The 16,181-nt window shown below is 43.0% G+C and overlaps 1 protein-coding gene across 1 annotated transcript in view; it reads right to left on the bottom strand.

Annotated features, from left to right (window-relative positions):
• The window catches only part of LOC115478135 (prostaglandin E2 receptor EP2 subtype-like), a 32,334-nt gene extending 16,210 nt beyond the window's left edge, over window positions 1-16,124 (bottom strand). Inside the window, exon 1 of the mRNA XM_030215381.1 lies at window positions 15,038-16,124. Within this exon, the coding sequence (XP_030071241.1) occupies window positions 15,038-15,865 (828 nt within the window). The 5' untranslated portion in view covers window positions 15,866-16,124. The remainder of the gene's footprint in view (window positions 1-15,037) is intronic.
• Window positions 16,125-16,181: the final 57 nt, after the last annotated feature.

Below are 16,181 nucleotides of genomic sequence, written 5' to 3'. Positions count from 1 at the left end.
TCAGTCTCCCTTTTGAAAGTTAAATGCTAGCACAATAGATTTCTTTAGTGCTCTCTCTTCATTTATTAAGTCAAATTTTATCATGTTATGATCACTATTGCCAAGTGGACCCAACACTGTTTCTTCTCACATTAAGGGGGAAGTTATCAAGGTGCGGTAAAAGGCAAGTTTTTACCACACCTTGATTTACCACTGGAGTCACCAACCTAAGGTTTAACAGTTCTGCTTTGGTAAATGAATAACGCTACTTGTGTTATTCTAGATGCCCAGGACATTTGAGCTGCCAAACTGCGGCCCAATGCTCTTAGCTGTGACTTCTAGGGCCCCCTGATCCCAACCCCCCCCTGAACAAGAGCCCCCCCTTGATCCTGACTCCTCAATCAAAAGCCCCCTATCTTGACCCCCTCCCCTTATTAAGACCACTGCCGAATCCAACTGCCCCAACCAAAACCTCCCCAATTCTGTTTCGCTTGATAGCCTAAAGTTCTGGGGTTGTAAAATAATCCCAGCTTTTGGCTGGGGTTATTTGCTATTTTTTACATAGCAATGAGCTGCTTTACATACATTTGCATGTGCTCCAGCTATTACTATGTAACCCACGGTGACTTTCAATATTGCTGGGTTAAGGTGAGACAACCTGTGTTAGTGCCCTTTAAGTCACATTCAGGACTAGAATCTATATCATGCCTAAAGATTTGGCGCCAAAATGAAATTCGCTTAAGCATATTCTGTTAAGCATGACTTAATTTAGGCATAGTTTATAGAATAAGCCTAAATTTCCGTGCAGTTTATAGAATATGCTGAGCGCCGGTCCATGCTACAATATTTAGTCACGGCTAATTACACCTGGTGTAAATTTCGATGCCTAAATTAGGTGTGGACTGGGTTTATTCTATAGCAATGATCCAACAACCTGCCCAATCTCCACCTATGGCTACATCCCCTTTTCAACTATGCTACTTAGAATTTACACGCACCACATTATAGAATACCAATTAGTGCTGATAATTGGTTATTAATGTACAATTATCAGCACTGATTAGCATGTTAACCAATTAGCTTATGCACATTATGGAATATATTTCAATTTCCGCATGGAAATCTTGGCACGATATATAGAATCTCAGGGTAAGGGGCTAATAACACGGGTTATTGCCCTAATACAGCTTGATAACTTCCCTTCTAAATCTTGCATTTCACTAAGGACTAGGTCTAAAGTAGCTCCCTTTCTTGCCAGTTCCTGAAGCAGATGCTTGATAAAGCAGTCATTTAATGCGTCTAGGAACTTTACCTCTCGAGCATGTCCTGACTTGAAATTCATCAAGTCAATACTGAGGTAATGGAAATCCTTAGAGTTTTGGCAAATTTCATAGCTTTCTTAATTTCTGTTGACATGTCATGATCTGTCTGTTCACTGTAGCCAGGCAGACTGAAGTACAGTGCAATCAAAACACCCTCCTACGCACAATGTAATTCAAACTTAGTAAATCCTATAACTGTTCTCCTCTTTCCTTTCACACATGGAGTTTCTGTCCATAAAGATTCCATGGCGCATTACGTTCCCTGCAGAACTTTTATTCTGTTTGACTCAATGCCCTCTTTAACGTATACCCTGAGATTCTATATATCGAGCTGAGATTTTGACGTGGAAATTGATGCGTATTCTATAACAATGTACATAAACTAATTGGTTAACAAACCAATCAGTGTCGATAATTGCCAATTAACAAGCAATTACTGTCCCCCCCAGGCGCATCACCTCCAAGTCACCCCCCTCCAGTGCATTCTTCTTACCTTATCTGCTTGGGTGCTGGGAGCAGCTGCGCAGCTGTCGGCTCCGCAGGTTCCCTGCTCCCTCTGCCCCGGAACAGGAAGTAAAAGCAGAGGGAGCAGGGAACCGGTGGAACCGAGAGCCATGCAGCTGCTCCCTGCACTCCTCCTCCAACGTGCACCTGGACCGCCCCCACCTTGGTACGCCGCTAAGCATGCACCAAAAGTGCTAACGCGCCTTTGTAAAAGGACCCCTTAACTGGTTAGTGCTGAATATTAGCTTAACCGGTTATGGTGCTGCAGTCAAAAATGAAACAGGATATTCAATGCTGGTCACCGGAAATGGCCCGGCACTGAATATCTGGATATAACACTGGCAGTGGACAGCAAAAGCACTGACAACCACTGGCTGAATATCGGGGGGGGGGGGGGGGGGGGGGGTATGCTGTCTATTAAGAGATTTTAATGTGTATTGTGTTGACACTGTAACTAACATACTACGGCATGCCATAATGTGAGGTGTTGTTCAAATATGTTTACTGCTATACCTGCCTATTGTCTATGTTCATCTTACTCTTGTTGTACACCATCTTGAGTGAATTTCTTCATATAGGAAGTAAATAAATCCTAACATATAAATAAGTACAATACAACCACTCCCCATCGGCACAAAAGACTGGATAGCACCCCTCTCACTGCTGGACTGCTGTCTGCATCTTGCTACCCATGAGTCATTTATTGAAAGTTTCTAAGGAAGTGGTTGGGGCTGGCGTTAGGAGGGTGCAACCTGGACAATTGCTCTGGATCCCCATTCCACAAAGGGCCCCTAAGCCTGCCCAAAGTTGAAAGATAAGCAGCCTGCTGCTAGGCTTTTCGGCCCCCTCCAAATTTCTACCTAGGGCCTAAGCATGTTTAACTAGGGATACTTAATATAAACTTTCCTAAGTTTATAAGGTATATTTTGTTATTTATTTTTGTGTGTGTTTCAGGATGGACTGTGAGTTCCTGGAATTAATTTATTACTATGGGTTAATAACTTGCTGACAAAAATACCCAATTGAACCTAATGGTGAAGAACGTCCCTCTTTTCCTCATAATTGGCTTTAAAATCTTTAAATCGTAGACTGACTCTGGGGTAGGTGGGAATCAAATCTGACCCGCTGGGGTTACAAATAATAGAGCTAAAGGCTATAAAAGTTTGGAGGGGCAACTTTCATTTTTGAAAGTTTTGAGTGGAGGAGTGGCCTAGTGGTTAGGGTGGTGGACTCTGGTCCTGAGGAACTGAGTTCGATTCCCACTTCAGGCACAGGCAGCTCCTTGTGACTCTGGGCAAGTCACTTAACCCTCCATTGCCCCATGTAAGCCGCATTGAGCCTGCCATGAGTGGGAAAGCGCAGGGTACAAATGTAACAAAATAAATAAATACTATAGGGTCAGTAGAACAGGATGATGCAATTTTTTTCACAATCTTGATGTTTTTTCATATTCTACAGCCTAAAAACTACAGGTACCTAAAGTGGGGTATGAGATTCTGGGGTTAATTATGTTTTTTTTTAATTAATAAGCGTTTCTCACTTTTTCAACATGTAATTAGTCCATACCTGAGGCTGACATTTTGCAGATTATGAAGTTGATATCCTTCTATCTTGTAGTATCAATAAGTCACTGTTGGTACCTTTTTGCTCAGTGGGTCACAAATACTAACAGAAAACCTTAGTACTTTAGCCTATTTCTTTTAACTGGTTTTTAAAATAACTGCCGAATTTTACATAAACGGAATTTCAGTTTAACCCAAACCTCCCTTTTCCCCCCGTTTGAAGATGGCTTCCCAGAAGGTAAATACTCACACCCACAGATCCCTTATCAGGAATGGCTCATTCTGTCTCTGCACTCTTTCTGGTTATAGGGTGGTATTTGGGTTTTAAACATTTTCTCAGCTGTTTTTTGTTTTTTTTGGGGGGGGGGGTTAAGTAAATTTGTATTCTGCATTTGTGTTAATCTAGGGTATCTCTGAAGAACTGACTGGTGTGAAATGGCTTTTCTTTCTTTAAAGGAACAGAAAGGTACTTTTGATATCAATAATTAAGATATCAAGGCCACTGCTTAGAATGCTAAGTGTTGGCTTTAACTTCTATAATCTTCTGAGTGCTGGGTTTAATCTTTTTTTTTCTTCCCAGAATTGTGTTAGTTTTAAGGTAGTTCTTAATTTGAAAATATTTTCTCTAAAGTTTTAGGACAAAAAAACTTGTGGTCGCATTTGCAAAGTTGTTATTTCAGGGGTCTGTTTAGCAAACTGTGCTAAAATGTATTTTTAATGCACTTCAGGCATTTCAGTGTTTGCTAGACAATGAAAATTGAGGGCCATAGTTTAGTGGCTACCGTGACCTGTGGCCTAGAAACATGGGTATTACCAATGGCAATAAAGTCCAGCATTACTGCCTGCTGGAATACGGGATGACTCCCCTCCCTCAGCACAGAAGCATCTACTCTGCACTATACCAAATTCCTCTCTCAAAAAAACTCCCATGTGGCCCTCTCTTAATTATAATTTATAAGCTGCAACCTCCTTTAAAAGCTCTACTCCTCATAGGGATAATGGAAGCCCTTCCATTTCTCCTCTACCCCTCAAATCATTCCCATCCTCCTTCCAGTGGCGTAGCCACAGGTGGGCCTGGGTGGGCTGCAGGGCCGCCGAGAGACTGGGCCGAGCCTGGGACAAGGCCACCCCCAAGGCTGTCGCCGCCCCCCCTGAGGGGGGCCCGGCGCCACAGTCCCACCCGCCTCCACCACCGGGCCGGGCCCCTTCCACCCGAACCCCCGCCAGCAGAAGTGATGTCTTTTGACTCCGGCGTGCGCAGCTCACACAGACGCGCTCCTCTCAGCTGATCTTTGCTGTACTCTGCAGGTCTTCTGTGCGTCTGATGTCCATACACTGCCCTGCCACTGGCCTCTTCTGTACTGTGGCTGCCTCTGAGTGGCAGGACAGCATACGGGAATCGCCGCCGCTGGCTTTTAAAAAATGTAAAAAGAAGGTCAAATCAGGGAACAGGGTGGAGGAAGGAAGGGGGAAGAAGCCACTCCTGAAAGAGTGCCCCTGAAGCCCCCGCCTCAGGTGGCCTAATGGTCGGGCCGCCCCTGCCTATTACAGCACAGTCTCAAGTTGCTTGCAGGTAAATGTGAGCATAATGACTTGCAACAGATTCTGAACTAGCAAATAATATTCACCTATCATATCACTTTCTGATGGTGTGGGAAATGCACGAGGGTGAAGCAGCAGCACAAGGTGTTTCTGTCATAGACTGGTCCCTCTGGGACAAGAACTCTACTACTACTACTACTACTATAAATCATTTCTATAGCGCTACCAGTCGTACGCAGCGCTTTACAATTGAACATGAAGAAAAGACAGTCCCTGCTCAAAGGAGCTTACAATCTAAATCAGGACAGACAGACAGGACCAATAAGGGTAGGACAGACAGAAGGACACATAGGGAAAGGGACTATTGAAGAGAGGAAGGCAAGATAAAGGTTACGAGCAAGTGACAAGTTAGGAGTCAAAAGCAGCAACAAATAGGTAGGCCTCTAGCCCGGATTTGAAGGCGGCCAGGGATGGAGCTAGACGTAACGGCTCAGGAAGCCCATTCCAGGCATAAGGTGCGGCGAGACAAAAGGAACGGAGTCTGGAGTTAGCGATGAAGGAGAAGGGTGCAATTAGGAGAGATTTGCCTAGTGAACAGAGTTCCTGGGAAGGAGTGTAGGGAGAGATGAGGGTGGAGAGGTAGTGAGGGGCTGCAGAGTGAATGCACTTATAAGTCAATAAGAGGAGCTTAAATTTTACTCAGCAATGTCTTCCTTGTTCCATAGATGAGGAAGGGCACTGGTGGTTTTTTTTTTTGTTTGTTTGTCACAGGTCATTAATAGTCAAGCACCTTTCTGACCTCATTTGCAACTTTCTTTAAATTAGTACTTATTTTCTTACTCCTGTTACTCTATCTTATCTATCTATATGTTCCATCTTTGCTTACACCCTGTGCTGTCTATTAAAATGTTTTATTGCGTATTGTGGTGTCATTATAATTCATTTATTTTTATTTATTTATTGCATTTATACCCCACATTTTCCAACCTGGTGGTAGGTTCAATGTGGTTTACAATTAGCTTAGTAGAAAACAATTTACATATTAGAGGCAATGTGGTGTGAACAATATTTTTGTCAGAATAGTCCAGTTAGAGCATTCAAGTTTGAGGGTAAGGAATGGTGTCCTGAATGCTGTCGTGCTAGGTGATGTGGTTGGAAAGGAATGATTTGAATAGGTGTGCTTTCAGGTGTTTTCTGAATTGTAGATAGTTGGATATGAGTTTTATGTTCTTTGGTAAGGAGTTCCAGATTTTGGTACAGACGTAGGAGAAGCTTGTTGTATATGTGCTTTTGTATTTCAGGCCTTGAGAATTGGGGAAGTGGAGGGTTAGGTATGTTCTCACTTTCTTTATTGCGTTGCGTGGTAGTAGAGTTATTATGTCAGACACGTAGGCTGGGAAGAGGCCGAAGATTATTCTGAAGGCCGATGTACAGATCTTGAAGGATATGCATGCTTTGATGAGTAGCCAGTGTAGGTTTTGGAGTAGAGATCTTGCGCTTTCGAAACAGTTTTTGCCAAAGATAAGTCTTGCTGCTGTATTTTGTGCAGTTTGTAGTTTCTTTAAAGTCTGTTCCTTGCAAATAATCTGCATGGCCAAGGACCATGGATTGGTCGAGGGAGCAGAAGACTTCCCATGGAAAATCATTTTTTATCACATTGTTTGAAACATTTTCTTTGAAGTGTTTGTTACCTGTTTGTTGAAGGATAATTCACGATCAATGGTGATTCCTAGTATCTTTAGGTTGTCCGCTATATGAAGAGTTGTTCTCATAGCATTGATAGATGTAAAACGATCTATGTTATAAGTTGATGTAAGTATCAAGCAGTGAGTTTTTTTCCTATTTAGTTTCAATTTGAAAGTTAATCAATAGAAATGAAACAAAATAAAACATGGAAAAGAAAATAAGATGATACCTTTTTTATTGGACATAACTTAATACATTTCTTGATTAGCTTTCGATGGTTGCCCATCTTCGTCAGATCGGAAATAAGCAAATGTTGGTAGATGACAGTATATATGTGAAACATCAAAGCATTCCAGTGACAGTCTAACAGGATGGGGGTGGATAGGTGAGAGACAGGAAGAGTCGGGTGGATGAGGGACAGGGAGATATGCATGGAGACAGGAGGGTGACAAAGCAGTACAATTTTATGGTCTATAATGGGCTAGAAAACCCAGATCTTTATTAAGTTTGAAAGCTGAAGCCCAATGTAGCATACTGTGCCATACTTTGTATTGTTTGAATATTTTTACTGTTGTAATTGTTTATTGCTTATGTTTGACTTATTCCATGGGATCCCTTACCACTACCTCAGTGGGTGGTGGTAAGTGCTCCCCACCACATCACCACAAAGTAAGAGTAATCTTACTGCATGGCCATTTTTAGGGGCTTTTTAACTACTCCGGGTAAAATGGCCCCGGCGTGCGGGAAAAATGGCCCCCACCACTACCGCAAGACCCTTTTTACTGCAGCTTGGTAAAAGGACCCCTTAATGTGGGAGCACTTATCGCCTCCTGTTTAGGAGTCACTACGTGCTCCTGCGTTAACTCCATGTTAGCCAGTTGGCACAAACTAATGTGAATGCGGTAGGTGGATAATGCTTCTATGCCCATTCCCCGCCCATGACACACCCACTATTCCCTCTACATTGAGTGGGAGTCATCCAACTGCATTGCTGCCACTGGGGGGTGCTGCTACAATATTGTATTTTCAATCACTAGAGACAGGAAGATTCCCTGGAGTGCTCCAGAGATGCCTTGTCCTTCACCATTGGAAATACAGCGGAATAAGTTCTATCACATAGATAAGTCTTGAGGAGTTTCTTGAACAGGGTGTGGTCAGTAGTCTCCTTTAATGCTGATGGCAGAGCATTCCAGTAACAAGGACTCACAAGGCAAAAAAGTGGAGGCGAAGAGCAATTTTCTTACATAGGCACAAAGCCATGGAATGCACTATCAACTGCTATGAAAAAAATGCATGACCTAATCAACTTTCGGAAATCCTTGAAGACCCACCTCTTTAATAGAACATACCATAATGATCCATCATCTGAACTTTAGTACAGTACCGCCTCATCTGTTATTCCATGAATGTTCTCTCTAAACATGTTACTTTTATACACTATTATTGCCCATGTTTCTTATGTACTTACTAATTGTATATGTTATTCAGTCATGGTGATACCACGACGGAGCAATGTAAGCCACATTGAGCCTGCAAATGTGTGGGAAAATGTGGGATACAAATGCAATAAATAAATAAATAAATAAATAAATAAATAAATGTGATAGAAAACAACACCCCTAACTGGCAGGACTATAGGTAGAGGATCCCCACTCAGCTTAGAGGGAACAGTGGACATACCCCCTCCCAGAAAAATAGAAAGAAAAAAGTGCATAATTAGCACACGCTGACAGGGAAATCACTACAAAAAGCCTTTTTTCTGCATTAAGCATGACAAGCACTTAGTGTGGTTTAGTAAAAAGGCCCTGTTATTAGCAATTAGGTCTCAAAGTGATAAATAATGTGCATTTATTGTATATTAACATATAATACTACTACTATTTAGCATTTCTATAGCGCTACAAGGTGTACGCAGCGCTACACAAACATAGAAGAAAGACAGTCCCTGCTCAAAGAGCTTACAATCTAATAGACAAAAAATAAAGTAAGCAAATCAAATCAATTAATGTGTACAGGAAGGAGGAGAGGAGGGTAGGTGGAGGCGAGTGGTTACAAGTGGTTACGAGTCAAAAGCAATGTTAAAGAGGTGGGCTTTCAGTCTAGATTTAAAGGTGGCCAAGGATGGGGCAAGACGTAGGGGCTCAGTATACAGTAGCATTTTTTATTAAAACCAATTCATTATGTATTATGAACTTGATTAGAATATGAATGATCATCATTAACCCTTTTCAAATATGTGGTGTGGCCTTCCTGCCATCACCAACATCTGGAACCGAGCAGAGGAAACGCCCTGCACATGCTCTCGTTATGCTTAAAAGGTTAAGGGTAATTATGCAGTTTAAAAAACAGACTGATGCAGAAACTGTTCGCAAGATAGACAGAACCTGTTCTCTAATCTAAAAAAAATGTATCAAGATGGAGAAGAGTCTTTGCAAATCTCAATATGGGTGAAAATGAGGACCAGGTTCTGATCTGAATGTGGAACAATATTGAAAGACACCTCACCTCACCCCACCAGACCTCATACAATGCCTTTCCCCTGTTGGCATACATTCCGCTTTTTAAATTAATGCAGCCGTTATCTCCTTTTCTACAATATGCCAGGATGAAAAAAGCATGCTCTACTAATGTGAACTTTCTCTGTTTCCTCTACCGAAGGTAATGGCTACTATTATCTGTTTCCGTCATGGGGAAAATAAATGTTCAAACCTGCTGATGTGACTCTGGCCACTGGCTATTTCAACAATTATTACCCTCAGGAGCAAGCATCTCTAATCAGTTAGTAATCAGTGGGACAGCCTGCACTTAGAAAGCTATGTAAATAAGGTTACAAATACAGAGATGATATGCAAAGGGGTTTAAGTGCAATATTAAGATAGGGAATTTGTTGAAAGACTAAAAAAAAAAAACGCTTTGTGAAGGAAGGAAAGTCGTCAGCCAGGACTAATCCTACTCACCGGAGCCACTGAATACAGCAGAATCCACTTTAGTAGGCCAATTCAAAAATGGCTTTTGTTTGCATCGTAGAACCATTTTTGAACTGGTTCTACCCTGTAACATAAAATTACAGAGAAAAAGACCCCTCATCTGATCTGGTATCTTGAAATCACTCCATCCATTCAGTTCTACAAACCCTGCCTTGGGGAGCTGTGTTAAAGTGTACCTTTTACACATGTACAGATTTTGGACCAATGATTAGATCTGGTGATGGAGTTACTTTGGGTGACTGAAAATGTTCATTGATATTCATTTTAGCAGCTATAAAAAGTCATAAGTACATAAGTAATGCCATACTGGGAAAAGACCAAGGGTCCATTGAGCCCAGCATCCTGTCCATGACAGCGGCTAATCCAGGCCAAGGGCACCTGGCAAGCTTCCCAAACGTACAAACATTCTATACATGTTATTCCTGGAATTGTGGATTTTTCCCAAGTCCATTTAGTAGCGGTTTATGGACTTGTCCTTTAGGAAATCGTCCAACCCTTTTTAAACTCTGCTAAGCGAACCGCCTTCACCACTTTCTCCGGCAACGAATTCCAGAGTTTAATTATACGTTGGGTGAAGAAAATTTTTCTACCATTTGTTTTAAATTTACTACACTGTAGTTTCATCGCATGCCCCCTAGCCCTAGTATTTTTGGAAAGCGTGAACAGACGCTTCACATCCACCTGTTCCACTCCACTCAATATTTTATATACCTCTATCATGTCTCCCCTCAGCCGTCTCTTCTCCAAGCTGAAAAGCCCTAGCCTCCTTTGTCTTTCTTCATAGGGAAGTCGTCCCATCCCCGCTATCACTTTAGTTGCCCTTCGCTGCACCTTTTCCAATTCTACTATATCTTTCTTGAGATGTGGCGACCAGAATTGAACACAATACTCAAGGTGCGGTCGCACCATGGAGCGATACAACGGCATTATAACATCCTCATACATCCTCAGCAATTAATTATAACCACTTTTACGTATTTAGACTAGAGAAATACTTTTTTGGCTGCTATTTCAGCAGTGTTTATTTTTTTGCAGTTATAAGATAGGCATAAAATAGGTGCTTTTTTGAAATATTTGTAGGCAATCTGTTCTGAAATTGATCCTCCCAGGAGTCATTGTATAACATGGCGCACATACTCTGCTCTGTGTGGGCGTCAGCAAAACGGCATTCTTCCTCTTTGAAAATTACCTCAAGGAATACATGTGCTCTTTGGCACACATCAGTTTTCTGGAATAATTTTATGCACATGAACACATTTTCAAAAGTATGGACGCAATAATGTAAATAAAAACTCCTCTCCAGTATTGCCCCAAGAACATCACTGTTCAGTCTGGGCAAATGGATCTGTGTATCTTTACATGCATATCAGACATACAATTTTATTAAAGTGTTCTTCCACAAGTAAAACGTTGCTTCACTCACACAAATTAGGGGTCCTTTTACGAAGGTTTGCTAGCAGATTTAGCGCATGCTAAATAAGATGCCATAGGAATATAATGTAATTTAAGGAGACCACGATTTACATGGTGTGGGGATTAAAACATAATCCACTAATTAAATAGTCCCTAACACCTAGTGTTTAAATCATTTTTAACTATAACCAATATTTTTCAAAGTATCTTTTTTCGGGGATATTCAGAATTTTTAACAGCGCAACCATCCAATCATTTTTCAATATAGTGATGGTGCTGTTTAACTCGTCATAATTCCACCCGTTTTCTTATTACTGTTTAATTAACCAAATCTAAAAGTCTTTATATAGTAAGTTCAAACTTCTCAAATGATGAACTGCAAATCAAATAAATCAAATAAATCAAATAAATATAAATATAACTTAGCTTTTAAATAGCTGTATGTAACATTGATTCTCCAACTTCAAACCTCCGCCAACTTGGCCAGGTTTCGAATTTTCTTCATCAGGGAAGAGGTTTGCATCTTAGATATTGTTTCGGCATCAAAATAAAAAAAAAAAAAAAAAAAAAAAATATCTAAGATGCAAACCTCTTCCCTGATGAAGAAAATTCGAAACCTGGCCAAGTTGGCGGAGGTTTGAAGTTGGAGAATCAATGTTACATACAGCTATTTAAAAGCTAAGTTATATTTATATTTATTTGATTTATTTGATTTATTTGATTTGCAGTTCATCATTTGAGAAGTTTGAACTTACTATATAAAGACTTTTAGATTTGGTTAATTAAACAGTAATAAGAAAACGGGTGGAATTATGACGAGTTAAACAGCACCATCACTATATTGAAAAATGATTGGATGGTTGCGCTGTTAAAAATTCTGAATATCCCCGAAAAAAGATACTTTGAAAAATATTGGTTATAGTTAAAAATGATTTAAACACTAGGTGTTAGGGACTATTTAATTAGTGGTATAGGAATATAATGAGCATCTTATCATTTAGTGCATGCTAATCATTAGCGCACCTTAGTAAAATGACCCCTTATTTAGAAAACTACATAGAAGCAGAGAAAATGACAGCAGATAAAAACTATATCGCTCATAAAGTCTGCTCGTCCATACCATCCACTAAGAGATCCTATATGCTTGTCTCCACTTCCTTCACTGGGAGGTTGTTCCATGCATTTCTCACCCTTTCTGTAAAGAAGTATTTCCTTAGATTATTCTTAAGTCTGTCTCCTATTATCTTTATCCTATTCTCTTCCTTTCAATTGAAAGAGACGTGCCTCCTCTAAATTTGTGCCGCTGAGGTATTTAAATGTCTCTATCATATTTCCCCTCTCCACCTTTTCATTCAGAGTATACAGATTCAGATTTTTAAGTCTGTCCCCATACCCTCCATAAGTGCATACATTGTAAATGGAGGAGTAGCCCAGTGGTTAGGGCACAGGACTTTGATCCTAGGGAAATGGGTCAGTTCCCACTGCAGCTCCTTGTGACTCTGGGCACTTAACCCTCCATTGCCAGAGGTACAAAATAAGTACCTGTATATAATATGTAAACTGCTTTGATTGTAACCACAGAAAGACAGTATATCAAGTCCCATCCCCTTTCCTTTATATTCAGCCAGCTGCTCTCTCTCTCTCTCTCTCTCTCTCTCTGCCCCCTCCTCTGGTGTCCACATAATTTTCCATTCAGTGTCCTGCACATGCATTTCTCTGTCATACACCACCCTAAGCAATTGTCACATCCCCACTTAATTCCTAATACACTTCCAAAATGTAATACCCCTTCCTGAAGCAATTTCTGAGTTACTGGGGAAAGGGGAAACACAAGCACAACCATGCAAGCCACAGCATACACAGACACTGGTGTGATCTAAATGAAATATGATGACCCGACACAGCTATGATTTGGTTCAAATTTCTGCCTCAGGGGTTAAAAAACTGTTTACATACAGCCATTAAGAAGAGTTAAATCAACACTGGGTAGCTTATGAAAGGCTTAAATTGCTGTATAGCGCTTTATCTGTGAAACTGAAGAGCGCCTAAAGTCTTTGAATAAAGTTATTTTGCTGGAACTTCTGTGGCATCAGAGCCCCTCCCTAGATTGTCACAAATTTTTTTTTTGCTTGCTTGTTTGCCTTTTCCTGTTTTGTGGAAATTCATAGAACATCACTGAGTGCTATAGTTGTTGGTCTTGAAGCTCTGTGCTTATACTCCCCCCCCCCCCCCCCCACCTTTTTTTTTGTCAAGGATCATTTGGGCATCTAACTAATGTCAAGGACCCTCTTTATTCTTCCTGGACCTGTCAGGAGTCACCGGTGGCAGCACCACTTCCCCCGGCTTGACAGCAAACCTGGGAATCTCTGCAGGGCAGGGAGAAGGGGTTTCACCGGTGTTATTTTATTTTTTTGTTACACATTTGTACCCCGCGCTTTCCCACTCATGGCAGGCTCAATGCGGCTTACATGGGGCAATGGAGGGTTAAGTGACTTGCCCAGAGTCACAAGGAGCTGCCTGTGCCTGAAGTGGGAATCGAACTCAGTTCCTCAGGACCAAAGTCCACCACCCTAACCACTAGCAACATTCCATGTAGAAGTCGGCCCTTGCAGATCACCAATGTGGCTGCGCAGGCCTGCGCAGCCTTCTACATGGAATGTTGCTAGTGGAATAGCAACATTCCATGTAGAATCTCCAATAGTAGCAACATTCCATGTAGAATCTCCAATAGTATCTATTTTATTTTTGTTACATTTGTACCCTGCGCTTTCCCACTCATGGCAGGCTCAATGCGGCTCACATGGGGCAGTGGAGGGTTAAGTGACTTGCCCAGAGTCACAAGGAGCTGCCTGTGCCTGAAGTGGGAATCGAACTCAGTTCCCCAGGACCAGAGTTCGCTTGGTTTTTGATGAGGAAAACACTAGTGCACCATACCTGCAGGAATTGCTACAGACAGAGTAATGGTGCTCCCAACCAGTCCTACAGACCTTTCCTGCTAACTCTTTCATCTTACTTTGTTGGACAGGAACACTGTACATGCCTGGTGGTTGCTTCCACTACCGTGTACCAGAAAATACCCCACAAGCTCTTTCTGCCTCCTTCTTTTTCTCCTATTCAGCCCCTTTTCCCTTCCCCATCTCAGCCTTGTTCTCTTTCCTCTCCTCCCATTTTCTGATTTCCTGTGGGAGTCAATGTCCTTGGTTAAAAGAGCCATTGGTAAGGAAGAATGCCTCCTCCACCCGGACATGACTCCTGTTAATAGTGAGGAGCCAGTGACTCTGCAGTCCTGCTGTGACCAGTGGCACAGAATCACCTGCCTCAGTTCTGATCACTGAAATGGACCTTCCACGTGTCATTTCTGCTGCCTGCTTCTTCCCTGATCTGCTCTTCCCTCTGTGGTTCCCTGGGAGCCGCACAGCCAGAGCAGGGCTGACACCATCTCGAAGAAAAGAAACCCCCGCCTCCCCCTCCCCTCCCCCTGGCTCCCTGAATCCACTGTTCTGTGTAGTTTATTATACTTCTTCTGATTACATTGCCCTGTTTTTGTTTTTACAACACTGGTTGGGAAAGTTCTATAAGTATAAACGTTGTCACTGGGCATTAGTGACTGATCCATTCAAATAAGTAACCCAGCAGTTACAAATTCCTTCTAAAAAGAGCTATACAAAAGAAATCTACGTTTTACTTTAGCATCATTTTAGAAATAAACCATGTTTGCTTGTGCCAGGGCCATACTTACAAGACCAAAAAATGAGTGTGTCGGAAGTTAATATATTTCCTGTTTATCTAACTCAAGTGCAATTCGTAGTCTGTTCAAAGGTTAAGGTTTCACATGGCCCCATAAGGTCCCTGAAGTCTCCTGAGCTGAAGCCCAAAATCTATAGATCTAACACAGCTGAAGTAGCGGGGGGGGGGGGGGGGGGAGCAGTCTCTATTCTAAATAAGTAAAAGTGGTTAAAATGAATTGCTAAGGACTTTTTATAGATAAAAGGAATATCTGCAAACGTGGCCAGGTTTAGAAACATTAGGAAAATATACTTACTGTGAAAGGCAAAGAGCAAATGACAAAAATGATGGTCATCAGGGATAAGAGAATCAGGTGGTCAATCTCTTCCGACATGGACACTCGGTCCCTCCGGCTCCCCATCAAAGGTGCGAGTCTGCGGGTCTTTTGCCTTCTGTGCATCCGGACCAGGTTGACCATAACGACCACGTTGCAAAACAACACGGACATGATGAGCGCCAGCAGCAAAGTGGCATAAAGCAAAGGGAAGGCGGTGTCCGGGTTAGCCTTGTCCCCGTGTTTGATGTTGATGAAGCACCAGGTGCCCGGACAGTACTGCACGTATTCGCCGATCCCCACGACGGGGAAAGAGCAGAAGGTGAAACAGAAGGTGTAGACGAAAGGGAAAGTGACCAGTCCTCTCCGATGACCCACGAAGCGCTCGTAAAAGTAGGGTTGACCGATGGCCAGGCAGCGCTCCAGGGACATGGCGAAGAGCAGCAGCAGGGTGGCCAGGCTGAAGAACGTCATGGTGTAGGCGAAGTAGTGGCAAACGCTGCGGCTGCCGCTCAGGGCCAGCAGGGTTCGGTTTCGGCCGTAGGACACCAGCACCACCGGGCTAATCAGGCAGGTGCCCAGCAGATCGGTGATGACCAAGCCGGTCACCAGCACGTGAAACAGGGTGACCTGGCGACGGCGGCAGCGACGGCGATGCTCCAGCAGCACCAGGGCCAGCAGGTTGCCCAGTAGCCCCGCCGAAAACATGACGGCGCTGATCACCGGGCTCTCTCCCGACTCCAGACTGCTGTCGTTCACGCACGTGTCCCCGTAGGTGCGGTTGGCCCGGGCCAGCACCCGGGTGGCCATGGTGCTGGCAGCGATCGGAGGGGGGGGGGGGGGGGGTAAACTTTCCCTAGGAGACTTCACTGTGCCCAGGTGGGGCTCAATCGCGCGCTGGCAGGGGGGGAAAGCGGGGATCGGGAAGGAGGGCTCATAGTCTCCCGGCCGCTGTCTGCAGCGGGAACTCGGTGAATGGATCCGCGTGGTGGGTTGGAAAGGTGCCAAGGGGTAGCACCGGCAGCCAGCTGCCAGCAACAACCCCCACCTCCCCCAGCCTGCCTTCTCCGAGGGCTCTGGCTTCAGCCAACACGCCCCCGGGGCAGCGGGGAGTAACTTAGAAGAG

Source organism: Microcaecilia unicolor, chromosome 9 (genome assembly GCF_901765095.1).
Source record: "Microcaecilia unicolor chromosome 9, aMicUni1.1, whole genome shotgun sequence".
Taxonomy (NCBI): Eukaryota; Metazoa; Chordata; class Amphibia; order Gymnophiona; family Siphonopidae; genus Microcaecilia; species Microcaecilia unicolor.
The sequence above is the reverse complement of the archived record's forward strand: the minus strand, read 5'-3'. Positions and strand labels throughout refer to the sequence as shown.